The sequence below is a fragment of the Phaseolus vulgaris genome, chromosome 7 (genome assembly GCF_051622355.1).
Source record: "Phaseolus vulgaris cultivar YP4 chromosome 7, ASM5162235v1, whole genome shotgun sequence".
Classification (NCBI taxonomy): Eukaryota; Viridiplantae; Streptophyta; class Magnoliopsida; order Fabales; family Fabaceae; genus Phaseolus; species Phaseolus vulgaris.
Window position 1 is genome coordinate 40874095 of NC_143504.1, and position 26638 is coordinate 40900732.

General features: G+C 31.9%; 3 protein-coding genes across 11 annotated transcripts; 1 reads left to right on the forward strand and 2 right to left on the reverse strand.

Moving 5' to 3' along the window:
- Window positions 1-4010: 4010 nt before the first annotated feature.
- Window positions 4011-11815, reverse strand: LOC137828729 (PB1 domain-containing protein tyrosine kinase). 2 transcript variants are annotated; one of them, XR_016523531.1, is made up of 10 exons: window positions 11503-11815; window positions 8543-11301; window positions 8173-8461; window positions 7997-8083; window positions 6779-6931; window positions 6361-6524; window positions 6127-6274; window positions 5415-5537; window positions 5233-5320; window positions 4011-4339 (listed from the first exon to the last, which is right to left on the reverse strand). XR_016523531.1 is itself a non-coding variant. In XM_068635416.2 (10 exons), exons 2-10 carry the CDS (start codon window positions 10802-10804, stop codon window positions 4152-4154), a joined length of 3507 nt encoding a protein of 1168 aa, XP_068491517.2. In that variant the 5' UTR covers window positions 10805-11301; window positions 11503-11815; the 3' UTR covers window positions 4011-4151. The 2 variants fall into 2 exon arrangements, 1 of the variants encoding a protein (XP_068491517.2); XM_068635416.2 differs by having other exon boundaries at window positions 8168-8461.
- A 1817-nt stretch (window positions 11816-13632) lies between these two features.
- Window positions 13633-22895, forward strand: LOC137828464 (holliday junction resolvase). 8 transcript variants are annotated; one of them, XM_068635057.2, is made up of 7 exons: window positions 13633-13783; window positions 13874-13972; window positions 14530-14668; window positions 14794-14883; window positions 18828-18977; window positions 19472-21054; window positions 21470-22895. In XM_068635057.2, the coding sequence occupies exons 2-7, from the start codon at window positions 13947-13949 to the stop codon at window positions 22389-22391; spliced, it is 2910 nt and encodes a 969-aa protein (XP_068491158.1). In that variant the 5' UTR covers window positions 13633-13783; window positions 13874-13946; the 3' UTR covers window positions 22392-22895. The 8 variants fall into 8 exon arrangements, with proteins under 8 accessions (XP_068491158.1, XP_068491156.1, XP_068491157.1 ...); XM_068635055.2 differs by having other exon boundaries at window positions 13644-13783; window positions 14534-14668; XM_068635056.2 differs by having other exon boundaries at window positions 13644-13783; window positions 14546-14668.
- Window positions 22896-24919: 2024 nt separating this feature from the next.
- LOC137828414 (putative glutathione S-transferase) lies at window positions 24920-25997 on the reverse strand. Its single transcript, XM_068634981.2, has 2 exons — window positions 25568-25997; window positions 24920-25467 (listed from the first exon to the last, which is right to left on the reverse strand). Exons 1-2 carry the CDS (start codon window positions 25874-25876, stop codon window positions 25108-25110), a joined length of 669 nt encoding a protein of 222 aa, XP_068491082.1. The 5' UTR covers window positions 25877-25997; the 3' UTR covers window positions 24920-25107.
- Window positions 25998-26638: the final 641 nt, after the last annotated feature.

A 26638-nucleotide genomic window follows, 5' to 3' on the forward strand; every position in this document is an offset into this window, starting at 1 on the left:
AAAGCAACTTAAAACAAATATATGTGAGATCAGGGAAAGAGAGAATCACACAAACAAATTTATACTGGTTCACTCTTACACCAAGAGTTACATCCAGTCCCAAAAACCACTGGGTAATCCACTATGCAATCAAAACCAGATTACAAACACCACACACCAAAGTAGTGACCTTGAACCCCTCAAGAAACACACTACCTTTGGCAAACCACACCAAGAATGTTGATCTTGAACACCTCAAGAACACACAATACTCCTTGGCAACACAACTACAGAAATACAGTAATCAAGGAAGAAGGGAATAAAATACACCTGGGTATTACAAAGCTTAAAGTTCAGAATTACAACCCAATCTTATTCCACACACTTAAGAATGATCCAAAGCTATTTCAAATCTTGGAAAAACTGTTTTGATAAACTCTTTCTCTTACTCCAAGATTAGGAACGTAAAACCACCTTTATATAGACCAACCAAGTGGTCATAAGCATTTAATAAAGGAGCCAAGTTAGCTAGGATAATTTAAAACATATTAAAATTGCTTAACAAAATTCTATTAAGGTTTTCAGGAAAACAATCGATTGTTTTGTCGAAACAATCAATTGATTTGGTTTGACAGCAAAGTCAACCAAGTCAAACAACTTTCAACCTTTCTAAAAAACTACTAAGGTAAAACAACCTGTTGAAATTTTGACAGCTTTTTAGAAAACACATCTTTTCACAAGGTTAAAGATTCAAATGAACTTGGATCATCTTAAGGAGTGAATTAACAAGTTTCAAACAACTAGACAACACACACACCCAGCAACAAGGTCTTCAAGCTTTCCTCTTGGATTTGGAGATATCAAAACATCTCGTTCAACAGATTCGACACAATACAAATTCCAACATTGATAATGGTTATTTTTTAAGTGAAGATCGATTATGGCTTAACTGTGGGGTTATGGTTATGTAGTGATGGTGTAGGTAGTAGCTGTCGGTGGTGTGGTTAATTGTTGGTGATTGTGTGCTTAGTAGTTTGTGGTTGTGTGGTTAGTACAAATAACAATAACAACAATAAAATTATAATTATAATATAAAAAAAATATAATTATTTATAATAAAAAATATAACAACTTCACTCTAACATACCTTATTCCAAACAACTTCACTTTGTTCACATTTTCCTCTCAAATCTTCATAAACCCTAAAACCTAAACCACAACCTAAGTGTGAGGATGTACTTGGACCACTTGTTTATGCTTCAAGTGTATGTTGTCCATTTACTAAGTGTTATAATTGAATTGTGTTTCTATTCTTAATGTGTATTTGAATTAGGAAGTGGATTTTATAGAGAATAAAAAAAAATTGAGTAAAAAATGATGTTGTTTGGATTAAGAAAAAATAAGAAAAATAATGGAAAGTGGGGAGAAAGTTTGTCAATAATTTGATTCATGTAATATATATATATATATATATATATATATATTTAAAAACAATTTTTAAAAATAAATTGATATAAAAAAAATAAAAAACTAAATTAAATTAAAAAATAATTTCGAAAATTAAAAAAATATTATTTTATTTTTATAATTTTAATACTTTTATTTTAGTTATTAACTAAACAAATTAATTATGAATAAAATGATAACTTATATAGTCATGTAATTCTTTCCTAATTCATTATATATGCACTTTCCATCCAAATCTTTTCTAATACGTAAAGAAAGTCTAAACCAATATTTCATTTGGTTTTTCATAAATAATTTATTTCGTGTGCCTTCTACTCATTTCTTTTTCTACAGTAAATCCACCTATATGTAAAAACAAGCAGATTAGTAGAGTGTCTGCACTTAAATATAATTTAAACATAAATTTGAGTCTCACGTTTATTAGAAATAAAAAAAAGTTAAATAATATTAAAAAAATGAACAGATTTATTATGTTAAAATTTTGGATGGAAGATTAAAATCTCTTATATAATTATTGATGTTGAATCTCTCAATAATAAAGTTAAATAATATTAATAAAAACATTCATAAAACTTATTATGGACTTTATATGAGTTTAATCTTGACGTTGAATATCCTCAAATATGCATCTCTATCTTGATATTTTGTGCTTTCACAAATCATTGACATGCATGAACTGAAACAAAATGATGACCATGGTTTTGCAGTAGCTTTGACAATTTTAAATTGCTTTGTCATTTTTACTTTTTATTTATTTTTAAATATGTTTTAATTGTTCTTCTTTGAATCTGTCCAACTTATCACGTTAATTAATAATAATTTCGTTTTTAATATTAGTTTCAAAATTCCATTTTATGTTTTTTCAGTGATGGAAACATAATTGATAATATTATTCAAAATTTAATTTCATATGCACATATCTAATATTAATTTAAATATTTTCTCTAATTTTTTTATATCAAATAATTTTGTCACGATGAAATAACTTAAAACATTAATTATTTTTAACTCGTAAAATTTCATTGCAAAAAAATTTATATTTTAAAAATATTGTAGTACTTAAAAATGAAAAATAAAAACAATTTATTAACAATCATATCAAAATAATTTTAATAACATTTTAAAGCTGATTTAATATATTATCAAACAAGTACAAATTATCCATAGATTATATAATTAGCTTTATAAACGTATTTAAATACTCAAAATATTTCTTGCAAAATATCAACAATTTTGATTATTATAATCATTATTTTAATTCAATTTAATTTTAATGAAATTAGTAAATGAATTTAATATATCACTGGCTTTGTGTGTTTAATTATAAGCTAATTTGAAAAGTACTAGCTTCTGTAACTAATTAACTAATTTTAATTTTAATTTTAAATATTCTGAATGACATACTGTGCTGTTTAGAAAATTTTGAATTGCAATTTGCATAGTTTATTTCTTCAAAAGTGGGGTTCAGTTATTCATTAACATGTTGACTTAGTTGGATTTTAGTTAGATTTTATATCCTAAAATTTATATTTGAAAATTTAATTTATTGGATTAGTCAAATATAGATTATTTGGATTATTGAGTCAAATTATCTTTAAAAAGATAAAATTTGTTGTTTTGTAAGTTTTGAATAAATGAAACAAATATATTATACTAGGATGCGATTTTAATAATTATTTTTATAATGGACTAAGAATTTCTATAATTTGTCACTGAAGTTTAAAAAAAATAACCCTATCATAAATAAAATTAAAAATTTAAACATACTTTTTGACAAGACAAGATTAAAACACACCTTTTTTTTAACTCAAACCTAAACTAGGTTCAGTGACTTTGGAATAACTATTTTGAAAACTAAAATAAAAACTTTATGCAAAGCTTTTTGAATTGCTTATGAAAGGATGAACAGTTAGAAGGAAAGAAATAAATATATTAATAAGATTATTGGATCGCTTTTCAAAATCAATTTTTGTCTTATTTCATTATTTTTATTTCATTATAATATATCCAAGCAATGAAATGAAACTAATGTTCCAACAATATGCATAAGTGGGTGTTTCTTCCTTCACCTAGTTTCTTCTTGTACCTCCATAAATCTTTCAATTACAAAATTATCCTTGGAGACAAAAGGTCCAAAATTTATTTTTTGTTTTCAATTTTAGATTGTATAATCTTTATAACTTCCGTATTTTAAAATTTAGAATACATTTGTATTATGAATTATAAAGTTTGGAAGGTATTTTGGAATCCATAAAATGCATTATGAACTCTAAAATTCAGAATATAATTTTGTATTCCGAATCTTAGAGTTCAGAAGTTTAGAATGAAAAAAAAGGAAGAGGGGTGTCAATAAAAAAAATGAAAAAAAGATAAAATTGTCATTGCACATGATCTATGAAGGTGAGAAAGAAAGCATGGAGCATGGAAGGAAGTGCAGGAAAAATTGCCCTGCACGGGATATTTACATTCCATTATTCATATGCAACAGTGAATCCAAAGAGATATTGATCCAAAAAATGCTTGTTATGCAGAGAGACTTTTTTTCAAGTGTAGACCAGTGAACATTTAAATAAATGGCTTTTACTCATTTTCAGCTTATAGTATACCTCTGTACACAACTGTTTCTTTTCTGTACAACAATGTCAAGAACTTGACATCTTTCTTTGGTATTTGCATTCATTAATGTACAAGGAAAAGTGTAAGCTTCATCGATTGGCAGTGGTATGTCTCTTTTTAGGAAGTGCAGCTGATATGTTGTGAAGTCTAATCTTAATATCTGTGAAGGTTGGTCTTGCTGCAGGATCAGGATTCCAGCACTCTTCCATCAGCTTTTTCCACTCCGAATCACATCGTTTTGGAATAGGAGGCCTTAGAGTATTATTCACAATACCTCCTTCATTAAATAATTAGTAGTAAACAAACTCATCATTCATAATTTGGATGATGCACTATGCTATGCTCATTCATGATTTTATCACACCTAAGTTAAACATGCACACAATTACACAGATGTAAAATTAATAATCTGTCTAAGGTACCAAAAATGCCAGAAACTTACAAGTTCAACAGCATGGCATGTCTTTCTCTTAGACAAGAATGTGATTCGGTTCTATTGGCTAAGCTTTCTAGGCACATCAAATGCATCTTTATTTTTTTCTACTTCTTTATGCTCAAAAACTCAATTCCAGTAGTCATATATTTCTTACCCCTCAAGATGCACAACTTCTATTGTAACACTTTTTTGGAGGATTTCATCCACAAACTCAGATATTTTTTCATTTAGCTATTCCATTACTATTTTACTTGCTAACTTGAAATTGAATACAGTAAAAAAGATCTTTTATAAGCACATACTCCTCCTGGGGCAAACTGGAACGTGGACATAAAGGTCTTCTTTATGTCAAGCAGAGTCTCCTTGAGTTACAAAAGAGAGCAATGCAATGCCTATAAGTTGTATTTTAATAAAACAAACAAGTAAAATGTGTATCAATAAAAGCTATACTATGTATCAGTAAAATGTATATTAATATCACTTTACCAGGAGGACAATTTTAATAAAGTTTAGGGTCTTTGGCTAAATTGATGCTTCATAAGAAGTTTTAAGCATCAAAATGTTTACTCTTGATTTGATTGAATACTAGCAAATGTTCAACTTCACATGTGACAGGTTACAAGAAGAAATATGATTATTGAGGCTAAACTGCAAAATACACTACAGTTGCCTGTAACCATCACAGAAAAGACCACTACTAGTAGAGATTTTGGTTACATATAACAAAACCTTACCTATGATAGCGCCACAGTGCATGTTAGCATATGGTTCTTCCCCAGTCAAGATTTCCCACATAGCAATGCCAAATGAGAAAATATCAACCTACAGAAACAAGGATAGACAGGCACTCAATATTACATTTTCCAATACAGTGCTTGGTCAAAATTAAAGTAAACAAGACGGTGGAGTTCCTAACCTTCTCAGATACCCTACAGCTGTTACCATCCAGTAATTCAGGTGCCATCCATGGAAGGGTTCCTCGAACACCACCCGAAACAAGTGTATTACGTTTTATTCTGGATAGGCCAAAATCTCCAACCTATAGATGACACATCCACCAAGGATGTTATTCAATAATTTGTCTCTCAACAAATTTCTAGAGGGAAAAATGAAAGATATCAAAAATTACATTTTACTAGACAGATGTTAAAACAATGAGAAAAGCTAATAATCAGTCCGGTAGTTGGATAACAATTGGGTTTAAATTTGTACAATAATTGGGAAAACTGACTTTAACAGGTAATATAAAACAATAACATGTATCTTATAATTGTGAACTTTTCTTTTCATTTAACATGACAACAATAGTTTAGGAGCATAACTTGTTTAAAATCTCTCAGAAAAGAAATTAAGTTATTGTTTTGTAACAATTCAAAAACTGGTATGGCTTCTCACACGTAAGCACTTCTTCAATCCTTCTGATAGAAATCACACACAGTGTCTCACTCACAACTTCAAAAAGAAGATTGTAGAGGTTGCAGAAAACTAAAGAACTTCTCATTATTCTCTAAATAAATAAACCAAAACAAAGACCTATATAAAAGTCTGGTTTTCAACACAAAACCAGAATTAATTAAATTTTTTTGAATCCTGTTTAAAAACTTGTTATTACATGTTTCTAAAATTACCTTGCACACAGGTCGTTCAGGATCGCCCAGATTGACAAGTAAATTATCACACTTTAAATCAAAATGAACAATATTTTTCAAATGCAAATACTCCATCCCAAAGGCTGCATCCATTGCGATCAGGAGCCTTTTACGGCGGTCAAGCACTCTGCACATAATTTAATTTAATAAGAGTGAGTGATGAATTGTAAATCTAGTCAACAGTTACCAAGTTAGAAATGTAGGTAAGCTTACTTTTCCCTCTTCATGAGAACACTCCTGAGTGATCCATGCACCATGTATTCAGTTACTGTCGCCAATGTTCCACCAGGACCATCTGGAACTACCCCATAAAATGCCACCACATTTGGATGGTGAAGAGTTGACAGAATCTGTGCCTCTCTCCAAAAATCCTTAGTCTGCAGAAACAGATGCAGTAAGCGTACAGCTGAGAAACATTGTCAAACAAGAGGTTTTTATTCTATGTGAATACACGTTAATGGCCAGCAAAACCAAGAGTTTCCAAATCAAAGAAATATAATTCCTCATTCACCATGAAAGTACTTTTCCAGGCATTACTTTATACAGGCTATGGTATCAACATAAATTTGAGAGGTAAACTAAATAGTTGATTCTAGAACATTCAACTAGATTATCATTTATGGGGACCTACCAACCGCTCTTGCTCTGAATTTCTACCCGAGAAACAACTGCTTTTTATTCTCTTAATTGCAACATCTGTTCCCCTCCACTTTCCATGAAAAACAGTTCCAAAAGTTCCAGATCCCAACTCTTGCAGTTCTTCAAGATCGTCATTCTCAATATTCTGCATTTGTTACATATGAACAACTAGTTTAAACACATGCATGTGGGCTTTAATCTGCATTCTTCTAATGCTACTAAAATAGATTTAAGGAAAGTAAAGTAAAAATATCAAAGAAAAATAAAAGAAGACAGAAACTGGAGGAAAGATTGCATTACCAGAGGGATCACACCTATCTAAATTTTCTTATTTGCAAATACTGCCATTAGTCGTCAAGTGATTAACAGAAATATAATTTATAACATTATTGTCTGATGATTCTATTCTGTAATATAGAAGATCATGAACATATAATTTCACACACAAATACACATAATAATAGGTTCAGACAGTTTCTGGATTTCTAACATATAATCCTCTTGTTCAGTTTGGTCACTAGCTCTAAAGGATCAATAAACTTTTTGAGCCAGGCCAATTTAGTTTTTTAATATAAGGACACAGGCTCCAATTTAAAAGTGAGGCAAATGGACTTTGCTCATTTAAGGTCAGCTACTTCTTTTTAGGCAAGCATTTTTCCAAGCCTGAATGAATAAAAAACATGAACTCATTATTTAATGAATAAAAAGGTTGACTATATTTTTAACCTGATGAAAACCCGGTTCACCAACCAAATCTCAAGATAAATGAAACTTGACAGAATGGGTAGTAATTTTTAAAGCCACAGGAAACACAATTTAGGCAAAAAGTTTAACAGGTTGGTCTATTGAGTCAATATCATTTTGCACCTCTAAATGAAAGTAAACACAGTCAAGCCTAGTTTTAGTATCAGAATTCATAGGAGAAACAAAACAATAGCTTTGAGAAAACTATTTATCCTTTAAACAGACAAGTAGACCATTGGGCAAGACTTAAATATCACTCTTAACTATTAAACACTAAATTTATGAAACTGAACTTTGGCAATACAATTTACAGTGTACAACTTTTATCATCATCCTCGTGTTGAAAAATTAGTCAGCAAACTGTTTCATCAAAAACAGAGACGGGAAAGAAATATTTTTATTTACCAACAAGGTAAAAATATTGAAGATAGAAATAGTAAATATATACCAAACTGCAGAAGTTTACCTGTAATCCATAAATTTCAGTCTCTATTTCAGCAGTTGCTCTATCACCAGTAGACTTGTTGAGGTTTCCACTATCAGACCTTGCACGCTATCATTTAGACAAGAACCTCATGTCAATTGTAAAATTAGTTATCCTGAACCATAAACAGCAAATTCATGTACAGATTCTCACCTTACTTTCAGATTCTGGACTATCACATTCTATCTCTTCCGTTTTAGGAGATGTAGGTTCAACCTCAGCCTTTTCATCTACATTTGAGACAACTTTTAAGCATGACTGGGTATCCGAAGAAATATAATCTTTTGGTCCCTTGGAATCAGACACTGGCTCGTTGACACAAAATTCATTGATAAATTCAGAAGACTGATTCTTAATGACTATGTTTTCTTCGTTATGGAGCAGGTAGTAAGCAGGATCTTCAACAGGGATAACAACCTCTCTTAGGGAAGAACCCATGTCCATATACTGAAATGAAATATGAAATACAGTGATTATTATATGCAAGATTGCTGTTGATTTGACAAAATTCAAAAGAGATACACTTACTGAGATAGGTAGTGAGGATTCTTTGTCATGTTGGGACCTAAAAGAGCCAGGGAAAAGCGGTTGACTGTCTTTTGCCACCGACATAGCATATTGGTGATGCATTGATGAATTTCGGCTCCTTGTGGAAAACTCAGAAGTGCTTCTGTCTAATGGTAGAACACTTGTTTGCCCCCTCAGGGTTTTTGGGGATTCGAAAGAGACAAAAGAGTCAGTAGATTCATTGCATTCACTTCTTTGTAAATCTGGAGAAGATGAGAAAACACCACGTGGAGAGTAGATGTACTGCATATGTTTAAAATCTACGGCATTGTCTGGGGACACTGCTCCAACCTTTTCATCAAAGAAATCATTGTTCTTTTCTGCAAGTAAGCTCTCTTTACCAATTTCTAAGACTTTGTTATAGCTATCAGTCATTCCAAAAATGGGCAAATTTTGATACTTAGCAAGGTGCTCTTTCCTATCAATTATCTCTCCAGGCTGTAATGAACATTCATCTAAATGGCTTGAATTTTTTCGTGATGGAAAATTGTCTCTCTCTACATTGCAGGGAAATGGCAAATGGAGTTTATAGTTCTCACCATTCTCATTAAGTGTTGAGTCAGAGCGTGCATGCAACAATGTGTACCGAGATCCCTCTCTAAGATCAGATTCTGACAATAAACTTGCAGACTCGTGAGGATGAGAGAAAATCTTTTTATGATGATATGGACTATCATTGGCAATTAAAGGTCTATCATAACTCATATTATTTAGATTACATACTGTAGAAGAGAAAAAGTCGTTGCTTTTGTTCTGTCTGTGAAGATTCTCACGAGGCCTCCTGATCTGGTCAGACTCCCTTATATATTGATTATTAGGATGGAAATTCACGCGTCTAGGCCCTTGAGCAAGATTGTTATAGTATGCAACTGGATCAACATAATTGGCATTGTCTACATACAAAGTATTGTCATGTGAAACTTTTTCCGTAACAAAGGGAGTAATGCTTTCATTAACAGCATTATATGGTTTATCCATAAATAGCTGTTCATTAGAATTTTGGGGATCTTTAGACTGTACACAAACAGGATATAAAGGAGACATTTGATTGAATGACTTGCCAGCTAGGGCTGTAACATACTGAGGACTGGGTTTTGAGAGTAGGCCTGCAAAATTTGGAGAGGTTGGGGTGCAATCTTTCATCTCTGAAGCAAATGCAGATGTGGATGAATCTCTGAGAAAACGTGGACTGTTGTAATCTGAAGTATTTCCAAACTGGCTAGTATGGCTTGCTAAACTCCGCCCACTGGAACTCTTTAGTGGACTTGGATCAAGCATACTGTTAACAGCAACAACATAATGATAATCTGCATCAATTTGCTGATTGACTCTTGCTTCATTGGAACTTGGACTCTCACATTCATTTAAAGGAATGAGAAAAATCCTCAGCCGTTGAGAGGCTCCAGCTCTTTCAAGCTCCTCATACTCCTCGATCATATGTTGAAGATCCTCATTGGAACAAACAGATATAAGAGAATCAAGGTCCTCTCCAGGAAGCTGGTACTTGATAGTGTGAGTTTGACAGCAGATAGCAGAAGTCTTCCTCATAAGCTCCTCCCATGCGATGTTCTTCCTGATTGATATTATCCGTGTCTCTCCACCCACATATCTGAGCTTCCCATCATTTGGTCTGGGTAGTATTCTACCTCCAAAGCTACATAGAAACTTTATCTTCTTATAGAAAGGACCCTCTGAGAATACTGGTCCATAAGGAAGGAATGAATGAGGTGAGTCAACGACGTACATAGATGGAGTATTTGGTCCTGAATTAACTTTATCAGAACCACCTCCCTCGGGAAATGTACTAGATACTTGTTTTATACCACCGTGTTCAAACTGGTATCTGTTCAAATTAGTAGAATAGGTCCTGTTGTCAACTTCACCAACACATCCTCTGGCAAATGCAATCTCTGACAAATCCGAGTTACCATCTGAATCTGCTCTCCTTAGCCCGAGAACATGCTTTAGATCCTCACAAACCAACTGAGAATTATTATCTTTAATATTAACATCCAACCTGTTTGACAGACGCAGGTCTGTGTCAGTTATGACAGGAATTCTTCTTAAGGCAACTCGATCACGCAAGAACTCTGCAGAAAACTCTTCACCCGTCTGTTGACATATATTGTGTTCATCCTCAACGGAAGAGACTTTGTTGCCTAAACCAAAATTCACCCCATCTATATATAGGTTGCCTGAAATGCCGGGATCCTCATTGTTCATGGTGGATTATCATATAGTTAGTTTCATATAACCACTTTTTGCACAAGAGCACTGAATTCTCGACATCTAACCACGTTTAACCAGTGCTGGTGTTTTCTCCAATTGTAAATTGCCCATTCCAGACACAAAGTATAACAGATAAATCCTCTTTACTTTCACTTCAAAGCCAATTTCCAGTTGAAAACTAATCCAACAAAAAGATTTTCCGAACCTTAAACAGTGTGCAAATTCTCATTCGCCATCCACCGGTCTAAATTACCATATTCCGAAATCCCTCCCTTAGCAATTAAAGTCAGCAGAGAAACTTGATTATTTATGATGGAGAACCAACAAAAATTCTGGGAATTCTACACAATGATTCCGTTCACAATCATAAGAACACGAATGTTCACCACCACCATTTATGTATCCCCGTGATCACATAATATTTCTCGTAAACCTGGTCCTGGAAAGGAACCTGCACCTCAGTTCCATGAAGGAACTTAAAAGTTTCAACCCTGCAACCACAACAGGAAAGCAAAAACCAAATATAAAGTGAGCAAAGAAGGAATCAAAGGAGACCCATTTTCAGCTACAGACCATTTCTCCCTTTCAAATTAACCCAAAAGAAACAAAACCGTTGCATGTTGCAGAATTGTATAAAAAGTGGAGCCTTTGGTCTTTACTATACAAAAAAAATAAAATTGTGAAATGGGTACCGTCTTGTTTGGTCATGCACTGGAAAATGAGGTTTGAAGATTGTTGAAATGGGAATGCAAGGTTTTGGAGTAGGGTTAGAGGAACCCAAAAGAGAAAAATGGGAGTTGAAGCTTGGTTTTTGTTGGGAAGAAAGAGAAAGTTTGTTTGTGAGAGGAGAGAATGAGAGAGAGGAAGAGGAAAACGTTCCATGAGGCTCGGAGTTTCCGACGAAGATGTCGGAGAACAATTGTATTTGCTTAAAATGGCGCAGTAAGAATATGGATTGGACAGTGCATCAAAACAAAACATTCCTAAATCTTTCCGCTTCTATCTAGGTACGACTCAAATCTTCTTCTGCTTAAATATTTCACAATGTATATTAAATTATATTGATATAATGGCTAATACATTTAAATTTTTCATTGCTTCCTAATTTAGTCACAAGTTACTTATACAACATGTAATTTTTTTATAACAATTTCATAATTCGAGTACGTTTCTTGGGAATTTAAAAGTTTTTTTTTATAAAATTTGATCGTGAATTAAACTTGAATAATTTGTTCAAATTAACTCATAACCCAAACAATCCATATCTGACTAACCCAATAAGTTAAATGTTTAAATATAAATTTTGAAATATTAAATCAAGTTATACTGGATTTATCATATTACTTTAATTATTTCTTTTAAGAGAAACATCTTATTTGTGAAATGTACTCTCTATATAATTTTCTTCGTTAATATATATTACAATTAATAATTATTCTATAGTACCAATTTAATAGTGAGATCATTGAGATGTTTTCAAATATAATTTTGAATATTTTTAATTTTTGTGATCATTTTAAATTAAAGATTAACTAATAATATTAATAAGCTATGTAGCACAGATGCGGACATTGACACGACACAGATATGGACACGGAGATACGTATCATTTCTAAAATGTAGGATATGGGGACAAAGATCTATATATTATATAATTTTGAATTATATAAATTGAAAATAAATATTTATGTGCAAAAGTATGTTCCAGATTCTTTTGGGAGTAAAAATATATTTTTCATGATTGATTCAAAAGAATTTGTTCTTATTTTTATATCATAATAAAAATTTATACAATAAATTTGAGTTTTTAAAAAGTTATTGTATTTATACATTTTAAAATAGTGTTAGAACCGTGCTATAATTTTTAAAAATCCAACAAATATTTTTTTGAATTGAACATTTCACCGATAAATATCCTACCAGTGTTGTACGAGTATCAACATGGATACGTGTGTCCGACACGAATACGCCATTTAAGAAGAAGTATAAGTCAAAATATTATTCTTTTTTCGTGTCAATTATTCATATTTATATTAATACATTAAATAATGTTAATTGCTTTGAAAATTTAAATTATATTTGACAAATTTTGTTATAATATATGTACACTTTTTTAAATAAAAACATTCCAAAAAAAATTATCTTTATTGTTATGGACTTAGGTAGATAGAAAATATATATTTTTTAAATATAATTTACTTCATACAAAATTGTTATTATAATTGTATTTATGATATAAATGGCGTATCTTAACAATCTATCCAAATTATATATACATTTCTGCAGAATTTTTCTTAAAGAAGTATATAATATAACGACTTTAATAATTAAAATATGACTACAAGTTAACGAGATAACAATTTTATTAATAACATATAATTTAAACAAAAAAATTAAAAAGAAATTTTAGTTTCTACCATAAGTACATTTAAAAATATTAGTTATACAATTATTTTTTTAAAATACATAATTTTAGTGTCTATTTAATATGTATTCTGAATAATATAATTATACATAAATATTTAATTAAAATGTAATTTTAATCAAAATATAAATTGATCCAATACTTTTATAAAAATAAGAATTAAATTTATGTAAACAATTTCTATAAAAAAAATTAAGGTTTTATTAAAATTTCATTTTTTTCAAGAAACAAAATTATTAATTTTATGTGTTATACAAATCAAAATTATAATTAAACCTAAAATAAATAAAAAACGAAGAGAAAAGAAAAATAACCCCAAGGACAGGAGTGGAAAACCGGAAAAGAAAAAAAAAAATCGCTCGCATTAGTGTGGCATTGGCGGGAAAAAGGAAGCTAGAAAACACAATCGAAAATGGATATATGAAAAACGGAAAAAGAGAAGAGAACAGAGAACAGAGAACAGAGAACAGATAATAGAGAAGTGAGAGAGTGTGTGTAAAATGGCGGAAGATATTCAGAGAATACTCGCAGCCATTAAATCCTCCGAGGCAAGCTTCTTCTTCTTATCATCATCTTTGTTTCTACTTGTATACTACACTCTGTTACTGTGGTCTCAGATTTTAGGGTTTTATGCACAGATTGTTGAGGATCGCGTTCAGTTGTTTAACGATCTTGGACGCATAGAATTGAAGAACGTGTCCGACTCCGACTATGCTTCCGTCGTTAACTGCATTGTAGTATCCTTCTTTGCTTTCTTCACAATCACATTATCGATATTTCTGTTTATTTAAAACTCACTACTGCTAACTCCGTTAGAGATTTCTAGTCAATCACTTGTAACATCCTTATAGTTAGATGCCTTGTTAGATTTTTTTATCGCTTTGTTAGTGTTCATGTTTGAAATTATACGATTCATGTGAATTCAAGCAATATATAGACCTCAGATTTAAAAACAAAGAATAAGAAAGAAATCTGTTACCTGTTACTGAAACTTCCCGAATTTTGTTTTTCTTTTAGTTAATATGGTATTGTTACAAAGTATTGATGATCATCATTTATGACTAAATCCTGGCCTATGAGCCTGATTGGTTATTTTTAGTTGATTTTTTCTTTTCTGTCATGAATTTTTTATCCACAAGACTAAATCCAAGATCTTGCTTAAGGGGTTCAAACCTAATGCATTTGGCCTAATGGCATATTGGTGAAACTTCATGACTTCATCTATTATTGTACTTATATGCTATTTCGGAACTCTATGGATTGCATGCATTCTTGTTCCCACCTTAACTGCTAGCTTGACTTTTTGGGAGAATTTCACATGTCTGGATGTGACCCAGTGCGTGCTAAATAGAAGTATCATACAAGTGGCTTTGCGCCATATAGAATTTAACCTATCCGGTTGCCTACCACAAATGCTCACTCTTGGAGTCAAGGTATCTCTTCACTTATCTCATGTTTTTACTTTCTCTTTATCCTTTATATATCCTATAGCACTTCCACTTCCACATCTCTTAAATTTTTCTTTATCTCTTTTATTATAACCTAATCTCACTATTAGGCCAGTGTCTGGTGTGGCAAGCATCTAAAGATGAGCCTCCTTTCAATAGAAGAATCTCAGGAAGATGAACATAACTCTGCATTCTACCAGGTAGGAGTTCTACGCCATAGATTGAACTCTCAAATAATCCTTGAATAAGTTTTTTACTTCACAAAAGGAAAAAGAAAGCTTCATACTTTGTTGGTTATATGTATTTTTAGCAGTTTCTCATGATCATTTTATATTTAGTTCTTGATTTGTAGTTTTGGAATTGTTCTCTCCTGTACTAGGAGTAAAAGTAACTCTTGAAATGTATTTTTATGTCCCAAAGACCAGTAAAATAGACATTTAAGAGATGCCATTGCTGGAGAAATATAATTGGTCTATGCAGGGAAAGAAGAGATAATACTTGTATTATGTTTCTCTTGTTATCTTATTTTTGTATGATTTATTTTGACAATGTGATATAGCAATGCCGTCAAAGAGGGTTATGTATCTGAATTAACATTGGACAGTGAAGGACAACAGAAAAGCAGCAAGTGAAAAAACTGAATAGTCTCAATGTTCAATTACTACTCACTGGTTGCCATTATTGATGAAATATTGAGAAGTGAGCTTACAAGTGTTGATTAGTAACCATGAACCATTGATTGACTTGCAACTGACAATTAGGAAACATAGTTATGTTATGATGCCTACACGCTATGATTTGTGAAACCTAGCCTAATGTAACTAGTTATGTCTATTAATTTTGAGTTAATGCTAGAACTCAAAAGGACACATAACTGAGGTGAAAAAAAGAAAACAACAATGGAGCAAAGTTTCCCAATAGGCCAATACCTCAACATTGTTTTATACAAAATTTAAGTGAAGCACTTAATTTTATCCTAATTAGTTGATGTGCCAATGAAATCTCGTTGATCCTCGAATAAGACAAATTAATTACTAATACTCAAAGTTACTCAACTTATGATTAATGATAACCTTGGAGACAATGAAATGCTTTGACTTTGATGATAAGGTGAAGAACTACACATTGTTGCTACTCTTAACTTAGTTATGGCATCAATGTTTGAATAAGCAAGGGACAAAAGACCTCCTTAAGCGCAATCAAATCACAAAACATATGTAAGGATTTAAGCACAAAAGAAGAGCCAATTCAAAAGATTAGTCAATTATCAAGTAGCTTATATTATTGAACATGGGACTCCTAACAACATATGAATGCAAATCATTAGCAGAAGTCCGAAAGGATGGAAACATGAGTTCTCTTGCCGAACTACAAATTGAAAGGTTTTGATAATTTTCTCTCTATATCTTCCAATAATTCGTTTGACCAAACATTAAGAATTTTTTGTAACTCTCTTTTGATCTCTCTCTCTTCCTCCCTTTTTTCTTCCGTCCCCCTTATAGCATGTGTCCTCCCTCTTTTATAATGTTCGAGACTTCATGAGTAATCTCCATTCCTACTTTGGTGGGGTCGTTGCAGATTCTTCGTCACATTGTTTTCTAGTATTGTTTACCTCCTCCTCTCTCACACTCCATGTCGACAACATCTATCTCTTACTGAAGACACCCCTATTATTAAGGCTTTCGTGGAACCGGTTATCCTAATATCTTTCCTCAGCCTGCACCTTAGGATGAGATATTAATAAAATGGTATTTAATTTAGCTTATATGCCGAATTAATCGGACACCTCAGCATAGCATATTTGGTATTTAATTCGAGTTAAATAATCAATTTTATCCGACATTGAGTCGGTCAATTATCCAACCTATTCGGACGGTACACAACCCCCTAGCCTCTAGCCGAGTCGAGCTCGACAAAGAGATTTATGCATATTTACATAAGAGAGACCCATATGTGTAAACACGATTTATATGTGTCTCTTTCATTTCTTGTTTTGACAAGACTTGGTTTCCTAGGCTATCATACATAAATGCCCTGTCACATGTGTCTCAAGATGCTAGTCCTATTGGGGCCATTGGTTATGGTCATTGCTTTACACATGTCGGGCATCTAATGGGTTTTAGATTGACTGCTTTGACTACCGTTTCAAAACTCCTTCTACCTTCTTGCTTCCCCTTTCATGCTCACTTCTTCACTGAGTTTCTGTTGCCTTCCTTTTCCTTCCTCCGCTGCGAATTCCCTACTAACCATCGTATTCTAGGTATGTTTCCACTATTTTTTGTCCTTTATGCACTTTGTTCAGTGGTGATTTTACTGTTCCGTTGAGGTACCTGTGTTTCTCTTGTTTCGCTGTGTCTGATTCACTTTGTAGGCTTCCCTTTGTAGCTTTCGTTCATCTTATTTTGTTTGTATAATTTGTTTGCGTGTTGGCTTGTTTGAATAATTTATTATTGCTTTGCTTACCCTTGGGACAAAAAGGATTTGCTCAAGGAAACCTTTGTATATACCTCTTTTGAAAAACTTAGAAATCTTCGTGAGTTGTGTAGCTTAAGTAAAATTGACGAGAACTTGATTAGGGTAGTCGCTTGTGAACCCGATGAACCGGTTTGTAAAGATGAGTCTTGTGACTCTTTCGGTCAATATGTCGGGAGAACAAGCTCAGACATTCCTTCTCACTTGCCTGTGCATGGTCCTTAGTAACTTCTCATTCGCCTTGTGCAGTTCTTCATTCATCCGCACTGCATCCTCCATCATCCTTGTGGAACGGTCTACTTCTTCTTGGAGCTTGTTTAGTTAGCCGGGGATTCGTCTCGACTAGCTCAGGCCTCCTTCTGCAGTCGGTCCCGCTCTTGTCGAAATTCTTGGGCTTGCCTTTTCACTTCATTGTCGTGCTGGAGGGCTTGCATTGTCTCCATAATTTGGTGGAGAGTGGGCATCACGCCTTTTCCCCGTGCCTGCTGATGAACGTCATCCATTCCGTATGAAAGTTGGTGTCCCTCGTATCTTTGTGGTTGGCAGGACCAATTTTACCTATCCCACGGTGGACACCAAATGTTCTTGCCGAACTACAAATTGAAAGGTTTCGATAATTTTCTCTCTATATCTTTCAATATTTCGTATGACCAAACATTAAGAAATTTTTGTAACTCTCTTTCTTCTAATCTCTCTCTCTCTTCCTCCCTTTTTTCTTTCGCCCCCCTTCCAGCATGTATCCTCCCTCTTTTATAATGTTAGGGACTTCGTGAGTAATCTCCATTCCTACTTTGTTGGGTCGTTGTAGATTTGTTGCCGCATTGTTCTCCAATATTGTTTACCTCGTCCTCTCTCACTCCACGTTGACAACATCTATCCAATACTGAAGACACCCATATTAATAAGGCTTTCGTGGAACGGGTTATCCTAATATCTTTCCTCGGCCTGCTCTTTGGGATGAGATATTAATAAAATGGTATTTGATTTGGCTTATATGCCGACTTAATCGAACACCTCAGCATAGCATATTCAGTATTTAATCTGAGTTAAATAATCAATTTTATCTGACATTGAGTCGGTCAATTATCCGACCTATCCGTACGGTACAATGAACATATCTGATGTGTTTTCCTGTTTAAATGCTTTTTTACTGACAGTTACTTATGGCATTGATTGAACTTTTAATTTTAAAGTAAAAAGTAGGAAATAGAGGACCTCATAAAGCACCATAAAAGTGCAAGACATAGCAGAAGTCCAAAGCTAGTGGAAAACAAACACATCCAAAATGATTTTTGTTGCTGATAAAAGCTTTTGCTGAACCTCTGTTATTATTGCTGTTGTTGCTATTATTATTATTATGATGATGATGCAATGCTCAGCTATAGTCAAGAGACATAGCACAGTTCACAGAATTAAACACTTTTTCATTTTTCTGAAGCCTTAAAATATAAACAGAACAATCCAAAGTATCGACTGCTTCTTTTCTTATGTGGAATCTTTTATATATTTGTGGTAAATGAGATTGTGATTGCTCTTAAGCACATGCACAAGTCTTTTTGACTTGTGTAAAAGCTCTTGGACGAATTGCATGGTTTTCAGCCTTGAAATATTCATTTTGATAATTTTTAGTTACATAATTTTCTACTTAGTTATTTTTATGTCGTGTTTGCAGCTTCTTGTGGAGATCCTAAGGTTTTCTGCATCAACATTTTCAACTTTGTTGAAATTCACTGATTTTGGTGACAAGGAATTGATGGACACTGTAGAAATCTTCATTTTAGAAGTATTAGATCTGACGAAAGATTCTATATCTCATGCTAAGGTAATATGTTTCTCTCAGTAAACAAAAGTAGACAATGTGGGGACATTTTATATGATATTTTTTGTAACTAAATAATGTGGGATTTAATTTTGTGCTATTGTCAGTTATTATTTTCTTTTAACCTTACTACTTAATCACGCATTTCTACATTAATAAAGGAGTGTGACTTTACTGCTTAAAAAGTCAATACAATGATGAGTGGTACATAAAAAACTTCTCTGACTGTAGATCAAAACTGAACTCAATAATTTACCAGTCTTTTGTCAATGGCATGCCTATTATTGATATCCTTGAAATGTTATAAGTTTGAATGAAGTCGTTGAGTGGTTAAATATACGATTTCTATAAATGTTTTATGATAGTGAAAGTTGGGTAGTAAAGTCCAGTGGTAGCAAAAACTAATGATGCAGAGATGATATTTTTTGTATTCATATTTTACCATGCAAAATTTTGTATCTGTTCCTAAGCATAGATCTTTTAGTGCTCCTAAGCAGAACATTCAATCATTTGGGTCAGAAGTATTGAAGGTTGCACACACAGTCCTTGATGCTGTGGTAAAGTTTTGCAAGGCACGTTCTGAATTAGTAAACTGGGAGGAAAGTGATGAAAATGGGTTGGGGCTTAACAAACCTATCACTGTTGATCATGTTATCAGCATAACAAAATGTGCAATAGAAAAGCTGTCTCAGATTGGTGTTTTTGCTGCAAATGATGGTGGCAATTCTGTCAATATTCTTAATGTCTCCTGGAAAGGTGTTGTTTCTTTGCTTCAAATTGGTGTTGGGCATTTTACGGAAGTTAACGTAGCAAATATTGTGTTAACTTTGCTTGGGTTGATAACGGAGCCTCTGAAATGTGCTGCCCAGGCTTGGTCTTCATCACTGAATGAATCCATTACTGTAATTGAAGTTAAAAGAATCATTGTGCCAGTGAAATTTTATCTAATAAATACTCTTAAAATATGTTCTATGTATCCTCATCAGGCGTATACCGTTTACAGGGAAATTACACTGTGTGTTCTCAAGATCACATGTTTTTGGCTTTTTGTAAGTAATGAAAATCTTCTGAAATGTGCATCTGTGATAATAACCGAACTACTGGAAGAAACAACCCTGGGTCTGCTATTGTCTTTGCTAAATTCTTATAAACTGAAATTGGAAGAGAAGCTTGAGGTGCTAGAATGGTTGTTCATGAATAAAGGGGATTCTCACTCTGTCCTTGATTGTCCAACCTTAAGTGATTGTAACCTTGAATGGGTTAATGATATCTTTTGCAATAGCTGTGAAAGTATGAGCAGAGCAAAAATACTAATACTTGGTCGGGTCGTATTGTTTATTAACATTCTCAGATATTCTCCTGGGCTTGATGGTGATGTGCAAATAGCAATAACTCGAAAGCTCAATTGGTTTTTGGATATTTTAGTGGAGGAAGATGTCTATTCTCACATACTTGTTTTGCAATTTCCTTTATTTTATGGCTCTGGGAAAACAGCAGAACTGGTGTCACAGCCTATTTTTACTTCCATCTTGCTAGCATTCAAAACCTTCATGATTGTGATCTTTTCAAGTACAGCTTGGGAGGAGTTGGAGTCTTTCTTACTAGAGAACTTCTTTCATCCTCACTTTCTATGCTCGGAGATTGTGATGGAATGTTGGGGCTTTATGCTGCGACATGCTGAAACACAAATGGCAAACAACATCCTTGGCAAACTAAGCTCATTACTTAAGCTGTTGGCATCCCCAGATTCAGTTTTCTTGCCTCATTCTTCCTTCAGAAAGTTGGCAAGATCCATATGCATGCTTTTAACCTACGGTGCACAATCAATAGTTAACGAAGTGTACATATCTCTTGTCGGTAATGGGAAGTCACAGTTGTCACCAATTATTTGTTTGGCTCTGTTCATGGAAGGTTTTCCACTTGATTTACTGGCAGATGAGTTGAGAAACTCTTCCATTCAAAGAATTAAGTCTGATTATTTAGACTTCATAGACAACTTTGATGAAGCATCAATGGTAGCATACTCCTCTGGTTTGTTTGGTGTTCCAGTTTTTATTCTTTCTGCTTCTTTGCCATCACTGTAAGTATTCTGGGTTCTGTTACATTCCATCCATTTTTGGATTATGATAAGTCCCAATGAAATAGATAAAGTATAAACTTCATTAAAAATATAGAATGCATACTTGTATAATTTGTTTTTTATCTCTATCATGGTTACTTGTATAGTCCGCGTACAACACATGGGGACATGAACACAAGGATTTTATTAGTTCTGTATAATTTAGTCTTTCTTTATGTCAAACTAATTATATCTTGCAAGCGAAAGTCAGATTTGGGTTTGACCTCTCACAATCACATGCCTGTTTCAATCTGATCTGAATGTTTTACTGATGGACACGATTTTGCTTCATTTCAACCTAATTCACTTTATTCTTTCATTGAACCTGAATATTATTGGTGTCAGCTTTAAGATTGGTATTCCCATTTCCGTGCAGCCAAAACAGAGTATCGGATATTGATGCAAGGGCCTTGAAATTTTTGGTTGCAATTTCTTCTTATTACAAAAGCACTGTAGACGAAGTAATTAAGAACCGTTATCTCCAGCTTTTCCGTGAAACTCTAGGGATAATCTCATATTTGGAACGACTGTATACCTCAAATGATATTGAACAAGCCATCATGGAGATTCAAAATATCTTTTTGTCTGAGCCTGGAGCCCATTTGAACAAATGCAAACCACAGTTGGCTCAATTCCTTGCAGGACTTGTACACATGGAAATTTCAGAAAGTGATGATGATGCAAAGAGCTGCGCTGTGTGGGAATTATATCATTTGCTCTTGAAAGAGCAGCACTGGGCACTTATTCACTTGGCAATTACCGCATTTGGATATTTTGCTTCTAAGACTACGTGCAATAAGCTATGGAGATTTGTTCCACAGGATGCAGCACTTTCATATGATATAGCTTCAGGACTAGAATCAAATCAGGAAACATTTATGGTTGAGTTTGGAAAATTTCTTAAAAAGGAAAAAGCTCTTCTTACAGTTGCACCAAACCTTGAACAGCTTGAGCTGCTAGGTAGAGAAGGTCTTGTGTTGAAACAGACGGTCCAAAAGGTTTCAGCCATTTCTGAAGAGAAAGAGAGATGTGATAACATGGAAGTTGATTGCAAGAACCAATCAAATAAAAAAAGGAAAGTTCCTGATGGAATTAACAGAGGAGTGGAATTGCTGAAAAGCGGTTTAAAGATTATTGGCGATGGTCTTTCCCAGTGGCAGCTTAATCATTTTGATACTGCTGAACAACATATAAAATATTTGACTCAGTTTTCACAACTTGAAAACGTAATTACTCACTTCGAGGAATTGACAGGGAGCGGCGAGGTATGTTCATCTTCTATGCAGAATGATTCTTGAGGTTGATTATTTATTGATGCATGTTTTATTGTAAAGAAATGTTCAGTAAAATTTAGTTCCTTCTCCTGATCTTTTTTATCTTGTATGATAGTGATTTGGCATGATGTAGCATTCTAGTACAAATTCTGTCTAGGTGAGGGCAATGTTACTTATGTCCCATAACAATGTCTTCACTTGAAAATGAGGTTTTCTTTTTTGTCCCCTCCCTAACTTTCTTATATTGAGAAGAGAAGTGATAGATATAAGTTCTATTTATGGGTGAAGAGGTGACAAGAGCAGATAAGAGGAAGGAAAAGAGAGTGAAAGAGGAGATAAATAACCTGCTGTAATTCATTGAGTAAAGATGAAGTCATAAATGTCATACTTAGTTATAATTTTAGTTCCTATATGTTTTAAAATTTGTAATTTTGGTGCTTATTTTTTACACAATTTTGGTTTTTGCATTTTAATTTTGTAATTTTAGTTTTTGATTTTATTACAATTTAATTTCTTAATTTCTTTATATTTTATATTTTTTTTTCATTTTTTAATTTAAAATATCTATCTGACTAATTTTGGTCCAATAACTGAACTAGACTTGTAGTTATTCTGATTACCATTTCTCTTCAGTTGATATATCAAGCCTTTTTTTTCATTCAATTTTGAGTACAATTTAAAATAAATCTATTGATCCCAGGTCTATTTGTTAAATGTTACGAAGATAATAATTTACTAAAAAACAAGGTGATATAAGTTTGATACACATGAAAAAATATTTGTATAGTTGCACAAGAAAATGCTTTTTAAAATAAAAAGTTAAAATTATGGATACATAAAAAGTTTAAGGACTAGAATTGCAGAAAATAAATTTGGGAACTAAAATTATGAATTTTGTAGAAATATAGTAACTAAGATTCTAAGGAGAATTTAGAAGCCAAAATCATGGATTTCATTAAATATAAGAATAAAAATTACTATTAAGCCTAAATACCACCGAATGAATAATATTGTTGTACTTTAAAACAAAACAATGACGAGAAGCAGTTTGAAAATATGATGAAAATTGTATTATGACTCTGGTTTATAACACTGAACCCACCCTTTTGTCCTAGATTCCTAGTATGATATGAGCACAGTGAAAATTTAATATTGTCTTTAAGAAATTTATCAGAATGAGGAAAATTTAATGTTAATTAAGAGATTAGGTAAGTTTTGTATATAAGATTTTATTTTATATATGTTTTTATATTTTACTGAAGTTGTATATTGTAAATACTATTTTTATTTTTTTTACTGAAATTTAGTTTGTTTTTTACTGAAGTTTTCTTTTTAAAAAAGACTTGTTTTATTACCGAAATTGTGGATCGTAAACACAATTATGTGTTTTAGTTTTGTATTAAAGTCATAAATATATTATTAATCTCGTAATTAATTTCAAATTTACTAATTTCTTCAAGATATTAAACTAGAATGATAAATTTTCTGAAAATTCGAATTAAAATATCTAGATAATAATTCTTGAATATAAAAAAGTTAGGTTAGTGTCTATAGTTCTCTTTAGGGATATTTATTTTTCTTTAAGAGCTAAAAATTAAATTTGTTTAAAGACTGATAATCCAATTCTATTAAAATTCATTCAGTTAAGATGGTATAGTATATATAATGTGGCATATTGTGTTGAGAATAAGATTTTCTGATTAAATGTAAATCAATGTGTGTTAGTGGAAAGGTTAGAGTTAGTGAAACCCATCTGTCTTCAAAAGAATCAGTGCTGTATATTTTGATTAGAAATTATCCTTAATTACACGCACTTCTTTCGAGTTTTAAAATGCATAATTATGTTATTTTTAATTTTTTAATAAAATAATATTATATCTCTTCTAGTTTTTAAAGCATACCAATTTCAAGAATAAATACTTTAAATATATTAAATCAAGAAACAATTTTCTTCTCTCTACTTCTGAGGAGAAAGGAAGCAAGGTTCCGTAAAAAAAATGGAGTGATTTGATTAATAAATGTCATAAAATTAACATAGAGATTTCGCTGCATTTTCATGTTTATATATATATATATATATATATATATACTTTATGAATCTAAATATTCTTTTATACTTTCGATTATATGATATAAATTTTTTTAGTGCTTATTTGATCTTTTATAAGATTAAATTTAAAATATCTATTATCCTACATTAATATAAGAATAATAAACGAGAAATATATAAGATTCATATCGAGTTGAATTTACTACTTTGGTATTAATACGTTATTGTATAAACTAATGCCATTTTATGTTTTAGTCAATTATAGAATATATTTTATTATATTTATTGTAACTTGGAAATAAAAACTTATATGAATACGTCTTAATAAAACAATTAATTATTTAAGTACAAAAGATAATAATCAATTATTAAAAATAATTGTTTTATGGAATAATTAAATGAGTATATCAATAAGTAAAGGTTTGTGTATAAAAAATACGTATTAAATAAATTGAAGTTCGATTTAATGTATTAAAGCAAATACAATTATTTTTAACTATTGTTTTCACAACTATCAGATAACATTATAATAATTTTTCAGATACAAAGCATTTCATACTTGATAGGGGTGACTGACATGCCAGTCCTTTATTAACCACTCCAACAACATTCACATTGTTTATTTCTTTTTATATCCCAAAGTGTCAAATTACATAAGATGTTACATTTTTTGTTTCAAAGATCACTTTCTTAGGAAGATGCCAAGATCTTTTCTCTAATAGCCTTAACAAAAGCTGCCATTTTGTCATGGTCTGGGAGGTTATCTTTAATAATGGGAACATTCTTGAAATTATTATACCATGAACACAGGTGAGGGAATTTCTCATCTTCAAGGACCTTCACTTGAATTATATCTTCTACAACCTCAAAAAATTTAAAGATGGACCCAAAAGCTATGTCCACAATGTTGAGAATGTCGCCTCCAAATATTTTCTTCTGATCATCAAAACACTGATTCTCAACAACCGCGAGATGCTTCCTTACATTCTCTACACTCTTTTCTCGTTCTTCATCAGTATTGCTACGGAAGAATGGCACAACTGCAGAAACCTTCAAAAGTTGATCCGATACACGTGTTAATTATTGCTAAATTTAAGAATACCAATAAGATGAAAAAGTAGAAATTTATAGTACAGAATGAAAGAAGTACCAGATCATCAGTATAATTAACCCAAAAGCGTGCCAAAGCTCTGTGGTAGGGATCAGCAGGAAGAAGTGAGTTATGTGGCCAGATCTGATCTATGTATTCAACAATAAGCATGGACTCACATAAAGGTTTTCCATTATGAACTAGCACTGGAGTTTTCTTGTAGACTGGGTTGTATTCAAGAAGTTTAACACTCTTGTTGTAGCGATCTTCCTCTATATTTTCATATGCTATATCCTTTAACTTCAAGGTCCATACCACCCTCAAAGTAAAGGGACTGTACCAAAATCCATGAAGCTTCACCTCTCCCATCTTACCTTATTTTTTCCAAATCCAACACTATCCTATTTATATGCCTCATCCATGGCCTTCATAACTTTCAAAAATAAAATAAATTATTAATTTCTAATTAAAAAAGTATTAAATTTTTTAAATCTACTGGAATCCGTGTAGTAGTAGGAGACTTACATAAGGCTTCATTCTTAGTTAAAACATTATTATTATCATCATAATATCCTGAAAAAATTCTAGGGGTGTGTCGTAATGGCTCACGTCACAAATTAATAAATATATGTACTTATTATTATTATTATTATTTTAAACTGATAATTGTAGCATTTGTAAGAATATATTCTTTTAATAATAATAATAATAATAATAATAATAATAATAATAATAATAATAATAATCAACATTAACTTTTCATTCTCTTTCTTTTTAACTTTTATCAGCTAACTATAAGAAATGAAAAATAAACAAATCAAAAACCAAAGCTCAACCCTTTTTTTTCTTGTTCCAATTTTAAAAAATAATATAAAAATAAAAATTACTATATATTTTCTAATGATGTTTATATTTTTTTTTTGAAAAATTAGAGCATGAGCTTAAAAAAATGAAAGTGGGTAGACAAAGACACTAATATTAATTTAGTAGTGAGAAATTTAATTAAAAAAACTGATAATATATTGAGTGTATAAAATAATTTTTATATTATCACTTAATAATAAATTATCATGTATGGTAAATTTATTAATTTTATACAAATTACTGAAAATTTATTGTCATAATTACTTT